Source organism: Vanderwaltozyma polyspora, genomic scaffold, assembly GCF_000150035.1.
Source record: "Vanderwaltozyma polyspora DSM 70294 KpolScaffold1051 genomic scaffold, whole genome shotgun sequence".
NCBI lineage: Eukaryota > Fungi > Ascomycota > Saccharomycetes > Saccharomycetales > Saccharomycetaceae > Vanderwaltozyma > Vanderwaltozyma polyspora.
The window spans coordinates 254-23,503 of NW_001834646.1; the positions used below are offsets into that span (position 1 = coordinate 254).

The 23,250-nt window shown below is 30.9% G+C and overlaps 10 protein-coding genes and 1 non-coding gene across 11 annotated transcripts; 7 read left to right on the top strand and 4 right to left on the bottom strand.

The window, feature by feature from the left end:
• Window positions 1-1,546: 1,546 nt before the first annotated feature.
• On the top strand, window positions 1,547-2,731 carry GPC1 (glycerophosphocholine acyltransferase; the record flags this gene model as incomplete). The annotated part of the gene is made up of 1 exon (XM_001644161.1): window positions 1,547-2,731. The coding sequence occupies one exon, from the start codon at window positions 1,547-1,549 to the stop codon at window positions 2,729-2,731; it is 1,185 nt and encodes a 394-aa protein (XP_001644211.1).
• Window positions 2,732-2,840: 109 nt separating this feature from the next.
• Window positions 2,841-5,444, bottom strand: CCM1 (Ccm1p; the record flags this gene model as incomplete). The annotated part of the gene is made up of 1 exon (XM_001644162.1): window positions 2,841-5,444. The coding sequence occupies one exon, from the start codon at window positions 5,442-5,444 to the stop codon at window positions 2,841-2,843; it is 2,604 nt and encodes an 867-aa protein (XP_001644212.1).
• A 519-nt stretch (window positions 5,445-5,963) lies between these two features.
• On the top strand, window positions 5,964-6,329 carry CGR1 (Cgr1p; the record flags this gene model as incomplete). Its single annotated transcript, XM_001644163.1, has 1 exon — window positions 5,964-6,329. The coding sequence occupies one exon, from the start codon at window positions 5,964-5,966 to the stop codon at window positions 6,327-6,329; it is 366 nt and encodes a 121-aa protein (XP_001644213.1).
• A 306-nt stretch (window positions 6,330-6,635) lies between these two features.
• Window positions 6,636-6,734, bottom strand: Kpol_1051trna1. Its single transcript has 2 exons — window positions 6,697-6,734; window positions 6,636-6,672 (listed from the first exon to the last, which is right to left on the bottom strand). It is a non-coding gene; the product is annotated as a tRNA-Phe (tRNA).
• A 1,704-nt stretch (window positions 6,735-8,438) lies between these two features.
• Window positions 8,439-9,719, top strand: HIM1 (Him1p; the record flags this gene model as incomplete). The annotated part of the gene is made up of 1 exon (XM_001644164.1): window positions 8,439-9,719. One exon carries the CDS (start codon window positions 8,439-8,441, stop codon window positions 9,717-9,719), a length of 1,281 nt encoding a protein of 426 aa, XP_001644214.1.
• Window positions 9,720-10,230: 511 nt separating this feature from the next.
• MCM21 (Mcm21p) lies at window positions 10,231-11,343 on the top strand (the record flags this gene model as incomplete). The annotated part of the gene is made up of 1 exon (XM_001644165.1): window positions 10,231-11,343. One exon carries the CDS (start codon window positions 10,231-10,233, stop codon window positions 11,341-11,343), a length of 1,113 nt encoding a protein of 370 aa, XP_001644215.1.
• A 330-nt stretch (window positions 11,344-11,673) lies between these two features.
• On the top strand, window positions 11,674-11,850 carry NOP10 (snoRNP complex protein NOP10; the record flags this gene model as incomplete). The annotated part of the gene is made up of 1 exon (XM_001644166.1): window positions 11,674-11,850. The coding sequence occupies one exon, from the start codon at window positions 11,674-11,676 to the stop codon at window positions 11,848-11,850; it is 177 nt and encodes a 58-aa protein (XP_001644216.1).
• A 359-nt stretch (window positions 11,851-12,209) lies between these two features.
• On the top strand, window positions 12,210-13,337 carry ASP1 (asparaginase ASP1; the record flags this gene model as incomplete). Its single annotated transcript, XM_001644167.1, has 1 exon — window positions 12,210-13,337. One exon carries the CDS (start codon window positions 12,210-12,212, stop codon window positions 13,335-13,337), a length of 1,128 nt encoding a protein of 375 aa, XP_001644217.1.
• A 4,518-nt stretch (window positions 13,338-17,855) lies between these two features.
• On the top strand, window positions 17,856-19,907 carry NCP1 (NADPH--hemoprotein reductase; the record flags this gene model as incomplete). Its single annotated transcript, XM_001644168.1, has 1 exon — window positions 17,856-19,907. The coding sequence occupies one exon, from the start codon at window positions 17,856-17,858 to the stop codon at window positions 19,905-19,907; it is 2,052 nt and encodes a 683-aa protein (XP_001644218.1).
• A 347-nt stretch (window positions 19,908-20,254) lies between these two features.
• Window positions 20,255-20,992, bottom strand: DOG2 (2-deoxyglucose-6-phosphatase; the record flags this gene model as incomplete). Its single annotated transcript, XM_001644169.1, has 1 exon — window positions 20,255-20,992. One exon carries the CDS (start codon window positions 20,990-20,992, stop codon window positions 20,255-20,257), a length of 738 nt encoding a protein of 245 aa, XP_001644219.1.
• A 1,215-nt stretch (window positions 20,993-22,207) lies between these two features.
• RRP45 (exosome non-catalytic core subunit RRP45) lies at window positions 22,208-23,125 on the bottom strand (the record flags this gene model as incomplete). Its single annotated transcript, XM_001644170.1, has 1 exon — window positions 22,208-23,125. The coding sequence occupies one exon, from the start codon at window positions 23,123-23,125 to the stop codon at window positions 22,208-22,210; it is 918 nt and encodes a 305-aa protein (XP_001644220.1).
• Between the last annotated feature and the right edge of the window lie 125 nt (window positions 23,126-23,250).

Consider the following 23,250-nt stretch of genomic DNA (forward strand, 5'->3'; position numbering starts at 1 on the left):
TCAAGGCATCTTGAAGTATAAAAGAACATTATGTATAGTAATAATAATAAATAACTATGTATCAGAATAAAGAAATAATCCAGTTATCTAGTAACAGAGTGACCACAATGAGCCAAAGTAATCCTACAAACCAGTAGTTCCTATTACAAGAAAAGTATAATTGGTATGTAGATACTATACTATCTCAATAAATTTATGCAAACCCCCCATTACTGTTTTCTGTTATTATTGTTGTCTTTAATTTTATTGAGATAGGTGACAAAACATGTGCTTGTTTCGAGCACCAAAAAATTAGATCAATATTCCTAACACTGATTATCCCCACTACACAAGAGTTGTACCCAGATACCAAGTAAATTCTAATGTGTAAGTGATTATGAAATCTCTATTACATGTATTTATCTTTGATGTTTTTCTAAGATAACATTGATTTCTTCATTGAAAAAATTATAAAACAGTTTGGGGCGAACTGTCTATAGTTATTAACAAACTCATGGAAATTGACAATATGGGCTTCAGATATATCATCATTCACTCAAACCCATTATCCGTAGTACATCGACTTCTTTATAAATGGTAAAGGTGATGTGCGTAACTATTACCAATTAATAATTATATCACAGTTAACCATCAACTATTGAACAATATATCCTTGCCACCTATGCATAAATTTAGTCGACTATTATCCCCCCCACACACACTCTCTCTCTCCTCCTCCTCCTCCTCCTCCTGATATAACTGCAAAAACGTCATACATTGCATAATCATTAACATGTAAGATTATGCTGATAAACAAAATATAGATTATGCATAATTTTTTGAAAACATGAACTCCCAACAAATATGAATTGATATTACCATATCAGTCGATATACTTCCCAATAAATTAATGAATACATATTCAATTCTTTGAAGGCATTGCAGATATTGATAAATGTTTTATTTCACCATAAATAAAACCTAGGTAAGGGAGAGGAATCAAAGCGGATTGATCTCTTGTGAACATATCTTGCCAGGCTGAAAACAATCTACCACGACCTAAACCCATCATACTTTGTGGTATCCACAATTGTTGTAAACAAAACCCAATTCAACACTCCTAATTAGTCAAATCAATTGACTGTCACACATCTCTTATATAGTTAGTACCCGGAATGTCCTTAAAAGAACGTTGGATTAATTTTTCATATGCACTATTTCACACGTCACGTGATATGGATATATATATTTATGTATGTACTTTTGAACTTGTACAAAGGACAACCCTTTGAAATTTAAGCCCAAATACCTGAATAAAACTGTTAAAGTAAGTGTTAAATATTGACTTTTTGAACCTGTTTGCTGCTTTGGAGACGAAATTTATATTTATTCAACTGTGTCAAGGGTTTCTTATTACATTATTATTATTAGGATTAATGAAAAATCGTTGAGAGCCCTTAAATATCGCTAATTAATAATATCTGGTTAACTTTAATTTAGAGTACTATTACGTTAAAAGAATATAAATATCTATTTAGAAAAAAGGTAATTATTTTTTGCTTATTAGATGAATGGTAATAATTCTGATGATGAACTCTCTATTAAGAGTGCATTTTTCAATGAAGGTTCTGTGCCTAGTTTTTTAGAACTTTTAGACTCAACATCTATCAATCAATTGGCTAATAGATATTTTGCTAGTAAAATACTTAAAGAAAGGGCAGATTTAGATGACTGGAAACAAAAATCTAAAAATAGTTTCAAAACTATAGATTTGATCTTACAAAAGGCCTTTTTCAAAGAAACTACTAAAATTGAAAAAATATTTTATCCTTTCACTTTAATTAATATATTCTTTATTGGATTTATAATGGGTAAATTTCCTGAATGGTTTCATGTTTATTATACCTGTTTATTGTTATTATTGATGCCAATAAGATTTTATACATATTATAAAACCAATAATCATTATTATTTGGCAGATTTATGTTATTTTGTTAATGCACTTTGTTTGGTATACATTTGGATTTGGCCTAATTCAGTTAACCTTTATCAATCTTGCTTTGCTTTCGCTTTTGGTTCTTTAAGTTTTGCAGTAATTACATGGAGGAACTCTTTTGTTATTCATTCGATTGATAAGATCACTTCATGCTTTATTCACATGATGCCACCTTGTACATTTTACATTATCCATCATGGTTTAACGAGAGAACTCCAACAAGAAAGGTTCCCAGCTGTTATAAAATCTTTAAAACATGATTCTGAACATTGGGATTTCAAATATAACATTTTATGGACATCGTTCTACTATTTAATATGGCAGTCTTTATATCACTATTTTATCACATTAAAGAAATCAGCGAAGATAAAGTCAGGATTAAGAACAACCAGTTTTACTTATTTAACTTCTCATAATTTTAAAAATGTTTGGTTAGCAAAACTGCCTGCTCCTTACCCTATGATTGCGTATACTTTATTACAATACTGCTATCAATTGACGACAATGTCATTATGTGGTATATGGTTCCATTATAAATTCTTAGCAGCATCCTTCTTATGTTTTATATTCCTATGTGCCAGTTACAATGGTGCTAAATATTACATCGATTACTATGGGAAGAAATTTGAGAAGGAATTAAAGGCAGTCAAAATGCAAGTAGAAAATTTACAACAGGAAAATGCTCAGTTAAATTCTAAATTGAACAATGAGTATAAAATAAATGGGTCGGATAATTCAAGTGAATTAAGTGAATAATTATATAAAAATTAATGGGTAAGGGTATAATTTTATATATACATATATTCTATAAAAATATTTAACAATATAATAACTAATAAGTTTATTTACAAGTTTGATGCTAATATTACAATGTCAAAGAGGAAATTGTCTCTTCAATTGTCTGTACTTTTGATTTTCTATTAACAATATCTAATAGAATGTCTATGCTTCTTGAGTCTTCAATTTCTAACAAGCCACGGTGCAAATTCTTAACCATAGGATATTTCCAATCAATATATCTTTTAGATGACATTACTACATGCAATGCATCGGTATACATTTTTTGAGAGCTAAAAAATGCAACCATAAGCTCAGCAAATTTTGTATCTGACTCCATTCTGTTATTTTGTGCTAATTTTTGGAAACTCGAAGATTTCCTGAATTTACCTCTTTCTTCCCATGCTTCCGTTGCTAGTTTTATATCATTAAATTTTGAAGCTGCTTTCATAGTTAATTCATAAGTGGAACAGTTTGCCAATATTTTATGTTTTAGTGATAAAATATAGTGAGCAAGCAAGTCGTTTGGATCTTCAGCTAGTTCAATAGAAGTATCTTCCGATGTAGAAGGTGAACTAGAATTCTTATCATTATCTTCGACCATCTTATTGTTAGATTCCAAGTAAAAGCTTTCTATTTTGGAATCAAAATCATGTTGCTGGAATGTGAATTCCTTTAATCGTAATACAAACTCTTTCTTATCATGTAACTTTATTGGAATAGTCAAATATGTATTCAAAACGATTGAATTCAAAACATCTGTATTAATAGTCTGTGATTTTAATTCATGTATTTTAGAGAATATATTCCATTTAAAATCGTCTATTGTTTTTGAATTTTCCACAGCTGTCATTATGGTAGATTTGTCGACAATTGATTCACTAGTTGATCTTAAACTTGTTGATCCACCATATTCTAAATTGAAGTGCCATATAGCACGAGATTCGGCTAGTAATTCCCAGTTATGTTTTATTTCAGTAACTGGTAGAAATGGTAACAAAACTCCTAAATCGTCATCAAATTCAGATCTTCCTGAATAATCTACACTATTGATAATATTTCTTCTCAAAAGGATACCTTGTTCATAGCCTAACAAGAGAGGTAATTTATTGGAATTGTAATTGGAATAAGCCAGAAATAAGTAGTTCAACATACGTGGATCAAGTACAGATTTCCATATTTTAACATAATCTCTTTTCCCAACCCAATTTTGTACAACATTTCTGTACTTTGTTGTTACATAACAATGATATAAGGCTCTTGACATACCTACATCACCATCATATGCAGCCAGTGCAATCATTGATTCCAAAGATTTGTGAGATAATTTGGATCCAGTAGTTTCAATGATTTCATGAATAAACTTCCAACCTAAAAGTCTTAATGATTCACTTTTACCTTCACTTGTAAATGAATCTCTACTTGCAATAGCTAATATTTTGGCCATTATGGTTCTCGTAGATGTGCCTGGATTAATCCCCGAGTTAACCATTTCATTGTAAATGTCTAGTGCCTTTGAATAATCCTTATCTCTACTACACAGAGTCAGGACACTATTATAAGCAATCAAGTCTGGGGCATGTTCCTTTGATAAAAACTTCATAGTATCAAAAATATCCCACGATTTTTTTGAAATACCCATTCTAATATAATATTGAAGAACAGTTGTATAGTTGATTCTATTTGGGATAATTCCATATCCTTTGAATTTTGTCAAGAAATATTCCATATGTTCATGATTGTTTAGCTTACTTGCGAATTTTATTCCATTATTTAATATGTATTGAGTCATCTTCGTATCGGTACCTTTTATTAAAGCTTCATCATATCTCTCCAATAATTCTTTCATTTTCACAATAACTTCATTTGACATATTCGGATCTGTGAGTTTAATATTAGATAAATTTTCGAATAATGATAAATACATTTCTGTAGTGAATTTTGTAATGTCATTATCAACATATTCTAATAACATTTTGTCCAATCTTTCAATATTATCAAAATATAACCCTTTTACAGACGAAAGTAAAGTAGAATTTAATTTGTTTTTACCTATACCATTTAAACCTTCACGATTTTTAGATATACTTTTTATAATAGGATTCCAATTTTGTCTTGTTTTATCAGTCAAACATTTTAAAACCAAATTATTATCATTTAATCTTGTAACCAAGGTCGAAGGTAAAAACTTTTGAGCTTGTTCGAGTGAAGAACCTAAAATCAAAGATGATAAATTTGTCGATTGATTCTGTGAATTTCCAATGGGGATACCTAGATGATTTTGAACTTTATGATTTTTTCGACGTTCATGATTTGATAAATTTTCAAATACAGAATCGGCGTCTTTATTAATTTCCTCAAGATCAATATCATCTTCAGTTTCTCGTTTTTCATTTCTTGATTCAGAACGTTTAATTTGTGCCTTTAAATTTTTTGTAAATTCTTTTAATTGTCTGACTTTGAATTCCAATTCTTTAGTATTAACCTTTTTTAAATTAACAGAATTCAAGTCATCTAATGATATTGAAGTCACCTTTCTCTTTCTTCTTTTTTTATTATTCAAGTTTGTAGTATCATCTTGACTGAAATTACCACGTCTCAGTCCCTGAAGACTTGGAATAATAGCAGTTCTCTTCAAAATAAGTGAAGATGCTACATTATGTAATCGGTAATTCCTTGTGTATCGCAACATCCAGATTTAAAATAAAAGATTTATTTATATCCTAAACACAGGCCCAAGGTAAAATTTTCAATGTTAATAGCTAATAAATCCTCAAATCAATTACAATTACAAATATTTCCGCTATAATAATTTAATCTAAATGAACCCCTTAGAAGTGTTATATGTACAACCTAGTAGCCTATAAATATTACTTCTTTCTTCAGATTTATAACAATTGTTCAGTATCTAAACTGTTTTTTTTTATGAATTGTTAAATGAGCTTTAAATTGTTGTAGTGAAAAATTTTGATATCTGATGAAAAATAAAAAAAATGAGATGAGATGAGATGAGATGAGCTCTAAAAAGACGAATTGTCAATATACTTTTAGAGTTGTGTTAGGAAGTGATCAGGCTGTATATACTCTAGGTTATTTAGTGTTTATTATTGGCCAGTTTTAGTTTAGTAGGAAAATAGTGGATTCAGTTTGGTTGACTATTGATAATTTTTCAATTTTCCATATAATTAATATTTTAATTTAGAGAGGAAGAATGAGTGATTCTGTTCAAGAAGTCGATAAATCCAAGATCAAAGGTGCCCTAGTTAGTGGTAGAAGCTGGAAGGTTGAGAAAGATCAGTTCAGGGTGAATAGTAGAGTTGTTAAAAATAAGAAATTAACATCTTGGGAGGCTAAAGAACAAAAGAGATTAGAAGACAAACAATTTAAGGCTAAACTAAAAGAATTGAAAGATGAAAAGTCTGAAACACGTAGAATTAGGATAGAAGCATTGAAAGAAAGAAGAGAAAAGAAGGAAGAAAAGGAAAGATATGAAAGAATGGCTGTTAAGATGCATGCAAAGAAGGTTGAAAGGTTGAGAAGAAGAGAGAAGAGAAACAAAGCCTTAAAAGAACGTTAGTATTTATCATATAAATACCATTATCGTACATTGTTTATAACTCTACTGGCTCATTGTTATATCTTAGTGTATATGTGTGTTTGTATTTTTATCAAGATATCTAATTGCATAGACGTATTATATTGTATAGTATTTTTTGTTAGGTAATACACAATCAATTTTTAAGTTAAAACTTCATATTTGCCTTTTCTGGGTCACCAGATTAGAGGTAGATATTATCCTGATAGGAAGAATGCAAATATATTAGCTCTCGAATGATCGTGTTTGAAGGTACTTAGGTGTGGTAATTTTACAAAAAAAATTTAATGCGAATTCTGTGGATCGAACACAGGACCTCCAGATAACAGATGATTCGACCGAAGTTAATTCTTCAGTCTGGCGCTCTCCCAACTGAGCTAAATCCGCTTATTTCTTGGAAGTTTGAAAAATAACAATCACTTTAAGTGAATTAGTTTTTAAAATGAAACAACAGTTAATTCTACTTTGTGGCAGAATAACCGCAAGATTGTTGGAAACCAAAAACGTTACTGGTAATCACTCGGTCTCATATAGGTGTATTTCGAATCTAAGCTGTTACATACCATATTTGTAGAGAATCACTTAGTTGTTTCTGTCAGAAATTATGTGATGACGTAAAGTCATACTCATTAATTCAATATTAATAAGGGTGAAGAATTATATGAAACATCATTATTAATAAGGGATAAAGAAATGTTTCTAATACGAAAGTATTTACTTCTGACGTGTGAATAATATCTAAACATTGTATATAAAGACTGATAAGATCTTAATTGACACTTATCATATGTACTATATTCCCATGTGTATATTTTATACTTTAATACACCGGATCAATATCATCTAATTAAAAATGTCCTTGCAAACAACTAAACAATCAACTACTATTAATGATTCTGTAAAGAATCCACAACCCTCTGATTCTCTACAGTTTCTTTCCTACATCTTTCATTATGTTAGATTCTTTATTTATTTCCAGGGTCATTATTACTGAGTTGATTTTGCTCTGGTATTCTGAAATATATAATATACTCATGGAAATGTATTTAATATGATAAGAATGAATTAAGATCTTCTCAATCTTATGTACAGCTTTTGAAAAGTTTTTACGTCAGAAAAAACATTTCCGTGTAGAGTAACATTTCTTTATCCTTTACGAATAATGTTGTGATGAGTATATCTTATGCATCACATCATAATTCTGACATAAATAGTCACTGAAAGTTTATATCCAAGAGTAGACACATTATTTTTAATGTTTTTTTATCTCAATTTGGTTTAATCAAATAATATCTTTTGGTCCGTATTATTTTTCATCTTTTTTCAATTATAACCCTGTCATCTAAAATTGATGTCAAGAAGTTATATAGATAAATCAAGGAACTGAAATGACAAAATACATAACAGATACAAGAATATATAGGAATGCTTAAAAACAATCTTCAACAAAATCTAATGGGACATTAGAATTTTCTCAAAAGAGGTGGCATGAATCTTTTTGTAACATCAATCCCTGAGTGTTTATGGAATGGGCACAAACTGGTAATGAAAAGTATTCCATGTTGTTGTTGATATGGAATTACTTTGAGCAAGCAATAGGTTAAAGGATTTTCTCACTTTAGTCTATATTAATAAGTTATAATTCTACTTCTTGATATATTTTTGTGACGAAATTTTAACGTTTTGGACCTAGGTAAACTTTTCAAACTATTGTTCTCCCAAACATAAAACAATCTTGAAGAAGTGCCAGTAAATATACAAGTTAATGTTTAAATCACTATTTGAACCCGAAAAAGAGGTACAATAGTACGGGAATAACAATTATTTATAAGCTTCATATATTTTGTGTCTTTCCTTATCACAGAATAACAATGGTAACTTATTTGCACTTTAACTAAGTATATAAAGTAATATTGTCTCTAATTCTAAATTTTTAAGAAAAATAATATATTGTATTGGTGTAAATTTACTGTTTACTATTGTCCATTATAGAAAATCTAACTATTAGTTTCAATAATTGCAATTTCCGTTTTTTGAAAAAGGAGCTATTAAAATTTCCCAATCTTTGTCATAATATAAACGTAAAAAACAATGATTACTTACAAACTCCCTACTAGCTGTCCAGAAAAAAATTTTTCTGAAAAAATTCCTATTGTTGGTTCTACCGGTTTGGAAGAAAAATGGCCATTGGTGTCCCTTTTGGACATTAATTTTTATTTATTAAACTCTAACGAGATTAAGCAAAAATTGAATCCAAGATCTGATATTGAAATTCCATCCAACCATCAAAAAATGAATACAATTAAAATTGTTAAAAATATATTTTGTATTAATAGACGTTCTCAAACACTGGATTTATTTAACAAGGATGCTCTTGAATCCGTCAAAGTAGGAAGAATTAAATTCAAAGATTTAGAGTATCGTTTGGATAAAACTCCAGGGGAAACGTCATATGAATCATCTTATTTAACAAATGAAATAGAATCAGGTAAAATAAACTTTGATTGTGAGCATCCTTTCAGTCCATTATCTTTTGAATTACAGAAGAAAAGAGCTCAATTGACCTATAAAGCTAAGGAAGGTAATATGTTACAAATTCAATTCGAAATTTCTGTATACCATATAATTATTCCAACTTCCAACCAATGGCCAACTTTATTGCCAAGAATTTTTAATCCTGCAACTGTAATTGAGAAAGTTGAAGATAAAGAAAACTCAATTTTACCAACTGGATTGCCAGATTTGAAAAATATTCCAACAATGATTTCATCCTTAGGTTTGAACCATAGGCAACAGATCACAAGAGAAAAGTCTTATAGGGCAATTGACTTTGATTTAACATTGAAGTTAACCCAAACTTTTGCCAATAACAATAATAAGAAATTAGTCGTTATTACGACATTTAACAATAAAGTTGTCAGTAAAATGTTTAGATATTTCCATTTTAAATTTAAAATTGAAGAAGCATTACAAAATGAATTAAATCCAAAGTTAAGTCAATTAGTTATATTAAGACCAGGTCCAATCGTTGGTGTTCCGATGACAGATGCTATAAATCCAGAATTTAACCCAATATTGAAAAAATCTGATAATTTAGTCGAACAGTCTATACTATTAAAGAAATATTTACTAGACTATAAATTGGCTACACTCAAAAAGTATCGTTCAACTGGTATTGCACCAAGATTGACTGACATTTTGGCAAAAACTATGTACAGAAAGCCAGGTACTTCAGTCTTAGGATATTGTATACCTGCAACAAAAGTTGCTAAAGTAGCTGCATTAAAGGCAATTGAACCAACAATTGCATCTACATACAGTAAACCAGATGTACAGATAATTACAAGTAGACAAATAGATGAACTTGTTTAAATAAAAATCATTCAGTACAACCATGCAACAAGAGTTTACAAATATTTCAGTCTTTTTTTATCTTAGAAAGTTGATTCAATAATAATTTTTGTAAGTAATTCTATAGTTATCTCTTATATAATGATTAAAATAATAATACAGGAAAACCAGGATAAGATAAGCTTAGAACAAAAAGAGTTAATATTAGAATCTACCTTCTCTTCTTTTATATATCTTTACAATCAGCATTAATGGCACAATTATTAACTATAGTGCTATTTTGTTATGGCCTTTGAATATGGTCAATTTTAGGCGATGACTACTCAGTGAAAAGAACGCGAAATTATTCAATATAATAATAATAATAATAATAAGAACAAGAGATATTTCATTGATGATATTATTAATAGTGATAGAGATAGTAATAGTTATAGTAATAGTTAATAAGATATTCTTTTATATTAGAGATAGTTGGTCGTTCTATCAGACTCATTGATGCATGTCATTTTGTAGTAGCGTATAAGTTTTCATAATGTCGGATCTACTTGAATTAGAGCAAGATGTTACAGCACTTCGAAGAGAAATCGAATCCCTTACAAAGAGAAGAGATGCTGTTAAAGACAAATTAGCTAATAATGAAATTGAAGAATATACACAGAAACCTATTTCTAAGGATTTTGAAGATTTGTTTCAAAGTCATCCACAATTGTACGACTTATTATCTTCTGATAAGGATAAGAATAAGAGTAAGAAGAAGCCATCTTCGGAAGAGAGAGATGAGGGGAAACATATGACAAGTGAAATTTCTAATAAACGTGTGAAACCAAACGAGCAAGATACAGATATTAGCGAAGATGAGTGGATATTGAAATCACAGCCTTTGGTGCAACATAAAATGTTTAATTCAGGGATTTCAGATATGATCAATACCGATATTTTAACATCACCATCTAAACGTAAATTAAAGCTAGGTAATATTGATGATGACAGTGAGACTAGTAAAGGAAATAAACAGAAAAATTTGAATAAAAAAATCAGAATTGAAAATTTATTTCGGTTATTTGGCATTACATTTTTCCCATTAGTTGATCCAACAGATTTAAAGATGAATAAAGAATTAAAAACTATGGAAATTAAAAGAGAAATGTTAGGTATACGATTAGAAATTTATAATGAACACAATTCAACTTTCGAGAAACCCCATTATATCTTATTAAAGAAAAAATTGAAAATTGATAGTTGGATGATTTTTAAGCATACAATACCATCTTATATCGATATTGAAAGCAAATGGTTTGGAATTAATAATGGTATGTTAAATACCTATGATGAAATAAACGTCTTCGCTAAAGAAGTTTACATTGAATTAATACATGGAAATATAAGAGAACAAAAAATTCAAAAATTAACAGAATTAGAATACATCAGAGATTGTCAAACCGATGTCAATTCATCTAGAGTTATATTAACATTAATAGATCAATATGAAATAGAACTATTCCTAAAAAATGAAACTATAGTATCCTGTAAGATTCCAACAGATAGAATGGAACCAATGTTGAAAAATAAGTGGCAAATAATTCTTTTGGGAACAATAGATGAACTTCCGAACAAACTATCACAATTAAATAATATGTTAAATTAACAAAATAATAATCAAGAATTGACAATTCCATAAGTTAATTAGTTATCTTATTGAGAATCCAGACCAAGACTGTGTCACCTTTTTATAATCATTGTCATTAACATTGGTATTGTTATCACTACAAACGAGCGCCATCCAAAATATTTTAATCCCATAATAAAGAAAAATTTTCATAGTGAACAATTTTGCGATGAGATTAGAAACTTAAAAAGTATTAAAAGTTATGAATTAAAGAGTTAACATATAAAGCTTGTTGTTAGTTGATTTAATCATTCCTATATTCAAATTATTGTAATCTAGTGTGTTAGAAGTAACCAAATATAGTTCGCCATGCATTTGATGTACACTTTAGGCCCAGATGGCAAGAGAGTTTATACTTTGAAAAAGACCACTGAAGAAGGTGAAATTACTAAATCAGCTCATCCAGCTAGATTCTCTCCAGATGACAAACATTCTAGACAAAGAGTTACTTTGAAGAAGAGATTTGGTTTATTACCAACTCAATAAATGGAAAGAGGTTTGTTACAATAATTTAGACTATGTTAAGAGAGTAAAGAGCAAAAAGATGGATACTTCTCAGCTTCCTTCTTTTATGTATGTATATTAGTGTATCCATTGATATAGATTTATATATTTCGATGTAATAAAATGTTTACAATGAAATAAAATGTTGGGTTTATTTATTATTACCATATCTTATTTTAAAAATTTTTTTATTTTTTTTATGAACCATTTATAAAATTAAATATTAAATTATGTTAAGTATATTACATCTTAGCACCTATAGAAATAACGATCCAACAGAGATATTGATAAATATAGGAATATCTTGTCAGGGGACTAAACATATATAACATCGTATCAATATGCCTAATGAATCTGTAGAGGTTACCACTATTTGCAGAGATGTTTCAAATTCTCAGTTCATTTTACAATGTCCTATTGAAGGCCATCCAGATAGTGCCGCAGATGTTGAGGGTTCAACTCAGAGAAATTTACCAAGAATTAAGATCTTAGGTACTGGTGGTACTATAGCTTCGAAAGGGAGTGATTCATCACAGACTGCTGGTTATCATGTAGATTTAACTATTCAAGATATGTTAGAATCTATTCCTGATATTTCGGGTATTTGTGAAATAGAATATGAACAGTTATGTAACGTTGATTCAAAAGATATCGACGAAAGTTTGTTATATAAAATTTATAAAGGTATTTCAGATTCTTTGCAAAGTTTTGACGGTATTGTTATCACTCATGGTACTGATACATTAGCGGAAACTGCATTTTTTATCGAAAGTACGATTGACTCTGGCGATGTACCAATTGTATTCGTTGGTTCTATGAGACCTTCCACTAGTATATCTGCCGATGGTCCAATGAACCTATATCAAGCCATCTGTATAGCCTCTAGCACCAAATCAAGAGGCAGAGGTGCTTTGGTTTCATTAAATGATCAAATTTCAGCAGGTTACTATATTACGAAAACAAATGCCAATAGTTTAGATTCTTTTAATGTTAGACAAGGTTACCTAGGAAATTTCGTAAATAACGAAATTCATTATTATTACCCACCTGTTAAACCACAAGGCTGTCATAGATTTAAGTTGAAAGTTAGTCCAACTGAGACTAAGTTCAGTTTTCCAAAAGTTTGTATTCTATATGCTCACCAAGCTGTTTCCTCTGAATTACTTGATCTGGTATCAACTCGTTATGAAGGGATAGTTATTGCAACATTAGGTGCAGGCTCATTACCAGATGAAGTCAATGCCAAATGCTTATCATTAAATATCCCAATAGTATATTCAAAGAGAAGTAGAGATGGTATGGTACCAATTGCAAACCTACCAGGTTGTCAAGAAGAGGTAAATTATAATCTAATTGCATCAGGATATTTAAACCCAGAAAAGAGCAGAATTCTTTTACAGCTATGTTTAGCTGGTAGTTACTCATTCAACGAGATAAGACATGTATTTAGTGGAGTATATGGTGGTTAAATATCAGGTTATACCAGCCCTGTCATCGATCGTGTAATCAATTATAAATTGTTACTTTTCAAAATTATAATATTAAACGTAAAGTCATTTTAACTACAATTCAATCATAATTCAATTTTAGTTGATTATGGCAAGAAATCCATTAGTTGTCATTTCTATTTTACAAAATTTCTAGAAAATTCCTTAACTTTAGTCATGTATTATAACCTTAATCCCTACTGTTAAGTACAGTTTCCTATGCGACATTTGATTAATTAGAATATATATAAATTATATAATATCATATTATACTGCACTATATTGTGATTAAACGCATATTTTTTGTACTATATGATGGTGCTATATATTGTGAAGACTTAGATCACATGATCAACACTTCGGTAAACCGATTACGGGAACTAATTACGGGAACTAATTAAATAAAATTAATTATTATGGAATGTAGACTGACGTTATAAATAGATATATTCATATCTGTGTGCCTGGATTCTTATTAAATAATTCATCAATACATCAAAGAAGTAAGTTGGAGTAGTAACACTCATTGAATTATTATTTAATAAATGGACTACCAAATAGTATTATTGTAGACATGTATAAGAAGATGGGTCCCTAACTATGCAACTAATAGCTTCCCAATTATATAGAAATGACAGGGTAAGAGAATTAGTTACACAATCAAGTTAACCATATCTGCATATAATATTACTATAACCTTTGTTCTAAAATATAATAGATATGTAATTTGATTTTGGGCCAGGACTTATAATCGATGGATATCCGCCGCGCCGCACCGAAAGAAAGGTGGTAATTACCAACAATACTCAAGAATCCAATTAGTTTCTATAATTCTATTTATAACAAGGGGATTTTCAGTTATAATATATATCCATATTGCAGTATTATTACACAATGGTCTGTTCAATGTTAATTAGTATTCAATCCTGACCGTAGTCACTAGACAAAGTTGTAATTATCGTTTACTCTATCTTTATTTTATGTAAAGTTCTCTTGTTAATTGGAGAAAACAAAACGTTGTTTCTAACGTTTGTCATTGTGTTCTCAAACTTATTTATATAATAAAATGAAAGAACACTTTACGATAATCGACCTTCAAATCCAATTCTTCCAGACGAATAAAATAGAACAAACTATTCTTGATAGAAAATAAATTAGAAAAATCAGAAATATATGTATCCAAGTAACGAACAAAAAAAAAACACAATAAGACCTAATATTTGAACCAGGGCCAACAAAATCTGTAATGGGAAAAATAATGTACTAATAACTAAGGTAAGATAAATATTACCATGTTATTTTAAGAAATCACTCCGCGTCAGTGACCACGAAATTGATGAGAACATATGATATTAAAATATAACATTAGAAAAATTATAAAAGCACTAAAAGTAATCTTCCCAACAATATCATACATCGGAAACATAAAGTGGCATGCTCATAACTTTACTTCAAAACTGAAAATCACAGCAAACTAGAAAGTTTTTATATGATTCATTTTGTACCTTTTTAACATCTGTTAAAGATTTTGAATTTTATAACAAGTAAAGATAAATTTATTAGTTATTTCTTGTTATAAAAAATTTGTAAAAAACAATATCTTGTGCTCAAAATATCGAAATAGACAAATTGAAAACTTGGATAAAATATCAAAGAAGAAATGTCATCTTACACTAATAAAATAGAAATTGCGGTACCTATATAAACTAGAGGGCGGGTATGACTATGCATATATATGGAATAATTCTACTGTATTTTGGAGATATACCTCCGTATCCACCTCCAATACTGAATCATTCGGCTCTCGTTAAAATGCTTAGTTACATAAGTGTTATCTATTATAGAAAAGAAGATAAAAACGTGATGAATTCCACAATTGATGAATTAGATTTTAGGAATTCAATCCTTATTCTTCATAGAAGATTATCTATCAACGAAATAGCTCGAATTATCAGTTCCATTCCCCGATATGTAACTTTCTAGATTAACATTACTGACACGTCCACTTAGCCTATACAGAAACGATCTATACGTTAAACCTCTACTATTAAATTGAAATGCTTGGCTTGGGATTGTGGGTAACCCGACGTTGCTGTAAAATTAAGTTTGAACAGACAATGGCATTCCTTAGGGAAAGTCTCCGTTTTACTTCAAATAATGAGAGAGAAATTTACATAAAATAGTAATAGCGTATACGATAATTACAACTTTATCTAGTGACTACGGTCAAGATGGAATACCAACTGACATTGAACAGGCCCCGTTGTGTAATGAAACTGTAACATGGATCCATCGATTCAGTAGAAGTTATGACCCAAAATGATTGAATTTGGGTTCTAAATGGAATCTCATTAAATATTACCGACCACCAACCTCCTACCTGATACTTGGGCATCAATTAAAAAGGGTAGTATAATCAAATCCATATTCAGTAAGAAGAATAGGTAAATAAATAACGAGAAAGATATGAAGAATATAAAGAATATGTCGGCAAAAATTTAATTATCTTAAAGGGAATACTATCCCAACAAAGAAGCTCGTATACCCAAATATAGAGAGCATCGACATTTCAAGAAAGACGCAAGGGAAAAAGGAAAATAAAACATTCACCATTTTGAATTACGATTGACGTAACGATAAATCCCGGCGGATAACAAGATAGTTTAGGTTACTCTCTGTATTTTCCTTTTAATCTAAATAAAACGGTACTAGTGCTAATTTTATGACAAGTAGTTAATGACAATGGTCGTTTAGCAAATATGGGATTCTAATAGCCTAGTAGGTCATGGTAAGATTTAACTTTGATAGATTCCAGTAGAGAAAGACTATCTAATCCTATTACATTTTAGTCTATTTTCTCTTGCCTGTTTTTTTCTTTAATATCTTTACTGAATGAATAGGTATATGAATCTGAGTATGTATGTCTTTATGTGATGGTACATATTGAAAGGAACAATTAAGTATAAGAGCTACCAGTTTATAGAATAGATGCAAAAATTCGAATAACAACGAATGCCTGTATTTTTACCCTACTTTAGCTTGCTTCTTGTCCATTCTGACTTAAGTTGTTCAGGCCACTGTGTACTACCCGCACAAGCTTACACAGAGACATACACATACTAAAGTTCATAAAAAGAAACGAAACACGAGAAAAAAGAAAAGAAAATCATGTTTTTGTGATCATTTTCATTGTAACACAAAGACAAAACGCAGAGACACAAAAGCGGTGGCGGCACTCAGCATTTCTTATTTTGTTTTGCATCTTTCTCTTTCTCTTCCTTTCTCCCTGTGACAAAAACCGCTCTTCGAGTGAGTACAACAATCTCATTCGGTCCTCGTACGCGTGGCATCCTCCCCCATCCTCATCCTCATCCTCATCCTCGTTCCCTTACCACTTTTTTTTTTCACCTAAATTGCGGTTGTCTCCGTCTCTTTTCCCTCGTAAAGAAGGCATCAATTCTCAATCTGACCCAAATCACATAACACAACAAAATAGACCGGACAAAACAAGACAGGAGAGAACCACCAACGAACCAATCAATCAATCAATCAATCAACTAATGCCCATACAATTGCTTTTCTACTATATTAATTATCATTGTTATGCACACTAGCAGACTCTTGAAAATTGTAATTACTTATAAATAAAAAGACTCTTCTTCATAACTTGGAAAGAAAGCAAACAACGGCGACAACAACAGCTACAACTACTACAACTACAAAAGACTACAAGAGACTACAAGAGAAAAAGAGAACCAAGGAAAAAATTTTCATACATTTGATGTCATCGCTGAAACTACCCTTACTCTTCTCTCTCTCTCTCGAAAGGAAAATGGGTTAAACTAGTTTCAATTGCTGTTGTTCTCTTGTTCTCTTGTTCTTATTGCACCGGAAGTCGAAGTCGTAATCGTAGTCGAACTCGAACTTGCACTCGAACTTGAATTCGAAGTCTTCGTCATCGTGTCTTTGAAACGAATCAAATCAAAATCATTGAACGATATTGGTCTTCTATTTTTTATTCACAGTGTAGTGTAGAAATCATATCTCTTCTTAATTGCATCGTGTATTCCTCTTCCTCTTCTTTTGTATACTGTTATTTTTCTTCCTCTTGGGCTTCATATTATCTCACTTTATTCTTATACAGAGCGAACTCAACTGGACTGGACTGGACTGGACTAACCTTACACCTGCGATGGTATGGATGTCAAATTTTGCATCTTATTAATCTGAAATATCCTACTCTGTTCTCTCTGTAATAATTTTTTTTTGTTTTGTTTTACTTAAATTATCTAAGGTTCTATACCATCTTATATACTTACTTATATATATATATATATATATATAACAGTGTGTCTGTCTATGAATGTCTTTTTACAGATAATAAGTACGATTTATTATTATCTGATTTCAATTACTTCTTATTCCTAGAGCACCGTGATTGCAAATTTAAAATATCAGTTGGATATTCTCATTATTTATTAATTTAATTATAATAGAATCATGAATTCTACTGATATAGTAGTATTCGGTTTACTTGCCGTTGGTTTGTTTGCTTATTTCAAAAGAGAAACTTTGAAAGAACTTTTAAGCTCTGATGATAGCGATATTGCTGTAACTACTGGTGGTTCAAGAGATATTGCCCAAATTGTTCGTGATAATAATAAAAATTATCTAGTTTTATTCGCTTCCCAAACTGGTACTGCTGAAGATTATGCAAAGAAATTTGCAAAAGAGTTAGCTGCAAAATTCTCTCTAAATGTTATGTGTGGTGATGTTGAAAATTATGATTTCGAAACTTTGAATGAATTACCAGAAAATTGTATTGTTTCAATCTTTATCTCTACTTATGGTGAAGGTGATTTCCCTGATGGTGCTATTAACTTCGAAGAATTTTTATCAAACGCTGCCGATGTCAATTCTTTGCCAAATGTCAATTTCACTTTATTTGGTCTAGGTAACTCTACTTATGAATTTTACAATGGTGCTGCTGGTAAAGCTTTGAAACATTTAGAAGCAGCCGGTGCTTCTATAATCGGTCCTTACGGCCAAGGTGACGATGGTGCTGGTACTACTGATGAAGATTATATGTCCTGGAAAGATGCTGTCATGGAATTATTGAAAGATCAATTAAAATTAGATGAACATGAACAAACTTTTACCCCATCATTTAAATACGAACCTTTATCTTCCATTTCTGAAGAAACCTCCCTTGGTGAACCTTCTTTCCAATACTTGCCAGTCGGTAAATTGTCCTTCAACGATGCTCACATCCAATTAGGTCCTTACGATTTATCCCATCCATTTGTTGCTCCAATTGTTAAATCTAATGAATTATTCACTTCTGCTGACCGTAACTGTATTCACTCCGAAATTGATATCTCTGGCTCTAATATGAAATATTCTACTGGTGATCATTTAGGTATTTGGCCATCCAATGCTAATGAAAAAGTCGAACAATTTTTGTCTACTTTCGGCTTAGATTCAAACACTATCTTTGATTTGAAACCTTTAGATTCTACTGTTAAATTACCTTTCCCTGTCCCAACTACTATCGGTGCTGCTGTCAGAAACTATATGGAAATTACTGGTCCTGTCCCAAGAAACTTATTTGCTTCTTTAGTTCAATTTGCTCCAAATGATGAATTGAAGGAAAAATTAACTAGCTTGTCTCAAGATAAAGATTTGTTCGCAAAAGAAGTTACTGCTAAATACTTAAATTTGGCAGATGCTTTGTTGCAATTGTCTAATGGTGAAAAATGGTCTACTGTTCCATGGGAATTCTTGATTGAAGCTATCCCTCATTTAAATCCACGTTACTATTCCATCTCTTCTTCTGCGTTATCTGAAAAACAAGTTATCCATATCACTTCTGTTGTTGAAAATTCTGAAAATCCAACTGGTTCTGGTCCAAGAGTATTGGGTGTTGCTACCAACTTGTTAAGAAATATCGAATTAGTTGAAAACAAAGAAGATGAATCTACTTTACCTATCCATTATGATCTAACTGGTCCTCGTAAATTATTCTCTGGTTTCAAATTACCTGTCCATGTTCGTCGTTCCACTTTCAGATTACCAACCAACCCATCCACTCCTGTTTTGATGATTGGTCCAGGTACTGGTGTTGCTCCATTCCGTGGTTTTATTAGAGAACGTGTTGCCTATGTTCAAACTCAAGAAAACGTTAAACTAGGTAAACATTTATTATTCTACGGTTCTCGTGATACTCATGATTATTTGTATAAGGAAGAATGGCCAGAATATTCCAAGAAATTGGATGGTTCATTCGAAATGGTTGTTTGTCACTCCAGATTACCAAACGTAAAGAAGGTTTATGTTCAAGATAAGCTAAGAGAACGTGCTAGTGATGTTTATCAAATGATCAAGGATGGTGCCTTTATCTACGTTTGTGGTGATGCTGGTAGTATGGCTAAAGGTGTGAGTTCCGCTTTGGTTGACATTTTATCTAAAGAACAATCCATCTCTACTGAAGATGCTTGTGAAATGATAAAGATGTTAAAGACTTCCGGCAGATATCAAGAAGATATTTGGTAGTTAACTAGATGTTCATTACCAAAAAGCAATCCAATTTCATTTTAAAATATTATAAAGAAGTTTAAATTCAATGTACCATATATAGGAAAAGCCTCCAAAAGCAAAAATTTGAGGTTTAAGCATAAATAATTCTATAGATTATTAATTAGTTTTGATTATAAATAACATGAAACTGAAATTAATCTGAAATATTAATATAGGAATAATATTCGTATAGGAAATTTTTATAAATGTTCTATCTAAAAATATCTATCAATAACACACATATATATATAAAATTTATAGAAACAAAGACAAGTAAAATTTATAATTTTTGTGATCGTAAATCATAATGTTAATCTAAAAATCTAATCCTTGGATAATGGGTTTTTAATCTCAATGGTAATACCCTCTTTAGTATTTTTAGCCACGACAACTTCAGTTAAATCTGATACAACAAAATCAGCGCCGGCATCGAATAATACTTTCTTATCATACGATGATGTAATACCAATAGTTAAGGCACCCATGGCGTTACCAGCTTTGATACCTACTGGTGCATCTTCGAATACCACAGATCTAACAGATTTAGGGTCCATTCCCAAGATTTTAGTCAAATCAGTTTGAGCTTTATTGTAACCTTCTGGATCAGGTTTACCACGGCTAACGTCAAAAGCAGTAATAAAGACATCTGGTTTACCAACTTCTTTCAAAATAGTTGAGAACCAAGAAAATGCCAAATCAGCTGAACCAGATGTAACAATTGCCCATTTTCTTTCTGGGAGTTTTTCCTTTGTAGTGGTATTGATATCGAGTGAAAGCAAAAGATCCTTAGCACCTGGGATTAAAGTGACTAAATCCAAGTAGTTACGGGCAATTGAGATTTCCAATTCCTTGACAGCTTTATTATCAGTATTGTCTACATTTGGGAAAAATCTAGCCATCATTTCAGAGGTTCGACTACCATGAGAAACCTTGAATAATTCTTCTGGATCCACATTGTACTTAGAACAGAATTTCCTCCATACTGCTTCAGCGGCATATGTGGTACTAACAATAGTACCATCCAAATCAAACAAACATAGATCAACTTCAATACTTGGCATCGCTGGGAAGTTACTTGTCAAATATATAGATGGAACTTTTACTTGAAAGATAAAATAGTAATAACTGAACTACTACAAGCATTGGACTGAATCCTGACTAAGTTACATTCCTTAATTATAAGTATATATATATCTATATATCAGATCAAGGACAAAGAAGCTTCTAATGATATCCATGAACTTAGAAAGCTATCGTTAGTTTTCATATCTTATCAACAGGAACCACCCTGCATTCAATCAGTAACAATAGAATCTATAATAGTGTGGGTTCTTGAAATATTACTGGAATTCTCAGTAAAAGATAACTATTTAGCGTCGATCTCCAGATATCGTGGATTGCATCAAGTTCACAGCCTTCTTCAGCTGCCAGTAATCTACTGAATTCTTCTAAATAGGACTCTGAAAAAGAAAACACCATCACTACAACAAACAGCTTTTCTAGTTCGAATTCGAATTCGAACTAGAAAAAAGAATACGTCTTCTTCTCAACTATTCTAACACTGTTATAAAAACTAAAGGTCCGCTCATTGCTAACTGATGTTCAATACGGGAACCAGCAAGCCGAACTCATTATAAGTTCGAACATTATTTAAACCCTCAGATCTGGAACAAACAGGATGGGGTCATTCAGTTCATCTTATTTAATGTTCTTGTATTGGATAAGATGTTGTTCTTGGGTTAATGAAGTTCCTTAGCTTTGTCTATAATTTTCATTTCTTACGTGCTTTAATGATCGAGACCAAACGCAATATTTTTGATTTGATGTTATTCCATGAAGTTTGATATGGTATGATAATGAATGTGAAATTTATTGTCACTTTCTTAGGATTTGGCAGGGGTCCACTTTGAGGTGTCACTTAGCAACGGACTTTTGACACCAATCAATTACTTAACATTCCTTGTTAACTAAATATATATTTTCGTCATAGTTTGAATGTGATTTATTAACTTTTATAGTGTTATAAATTTTGAATCGAAGCATATAACTGAGTGACGCCCTGATTTAATCTAAGCTAGTAGTATAATCGTTTTTCAGATATTATTGGTCATTTTCATATTTTTTTCATATTGATCTCTTCTAATCTCAACTGTAACTGGTACATGGCGTAAACGATAAATAGTATATGTGTAAAAAAATCCTACTTCTTATCTGTTCTTGGATTATGCTACAAACTTATCTATATAATCATTAATTTATATGTATTCAAGGTCTATTCAAGTCTCACGAGCGTTTTCTGAACTTAGAATAGATGCATATTTATCTCTTTCCTTAGATTCTTCTTTAATTTTCTCTATGATTAAATCTGTGATTTGTTCTGTGATACCAAATGCTTTATGACAACATTGCATTAATGATAACGCATCCATGGGTAAACCACCAGCCTTAGATACTTGTACCACTTCTCTATTTTTGTTTAATGTTACGGTTAACACACCGTCTCTTAACAATTCCTCCTTTAGTGAGGCATCGATTATAGTAATTTCTGAATTTGATTCACCTTTAATATTTTCTTCAGTATCTTCAGGATTAAAAAATGAAAATGTTACACAGATTGGAATATGCAATATACCTAATGGAACCGGTTCTCTTTCGTCAACAGGATGGACTGTAACTTGTTCACCAAAAACTGAAATATCTGGTTTTCTAAAATGCATTAGTGCAGCCATTACCGCTATACAAGAAGCGTCTATAAATCCACCATCACAGTTCAAAAAATGCACATCTGCTCTAATTGCCCAACATTTACTACCTGCCACTATACACAAACCTTCGATATCCAAAGCACCTGATCTTCTGACAGCTTTTTCAATAATTCTTGCACATAAAACTTCATCTTCACCAGTGTTGTTACCATTTTCAAATTGTGGGCCTGCCATAGGTGAGGATTCTGTTGAAATGAAAAATAAACCTTCAAAAGGCCTATCTTCGTAAGGTTGAGCAATGGAACAACTAACTCTACATTGGACTTTAGTATTACCCATCGTAACAGTAGCATCACCAAATTCTTTACCAAAATCTATTTCAACATCACGAAATTGATCAAATTCACGTCCATCTAATCTTTGATTTTGCCTTAGTGCCTCTAAGAGAAACTTTTGTTCAGAGGTAGAAATCTCAATGTCTTTAGCCATACTTTATAAAAACAATATACACACTCTCAATACCTTGAACCACTATCTTGACCTCTAGCCAACAAAAAATGTATTATAGTTCTTATAAGAAGTCTTAAGCAATAGAAGTTATTTAACCTTCATGC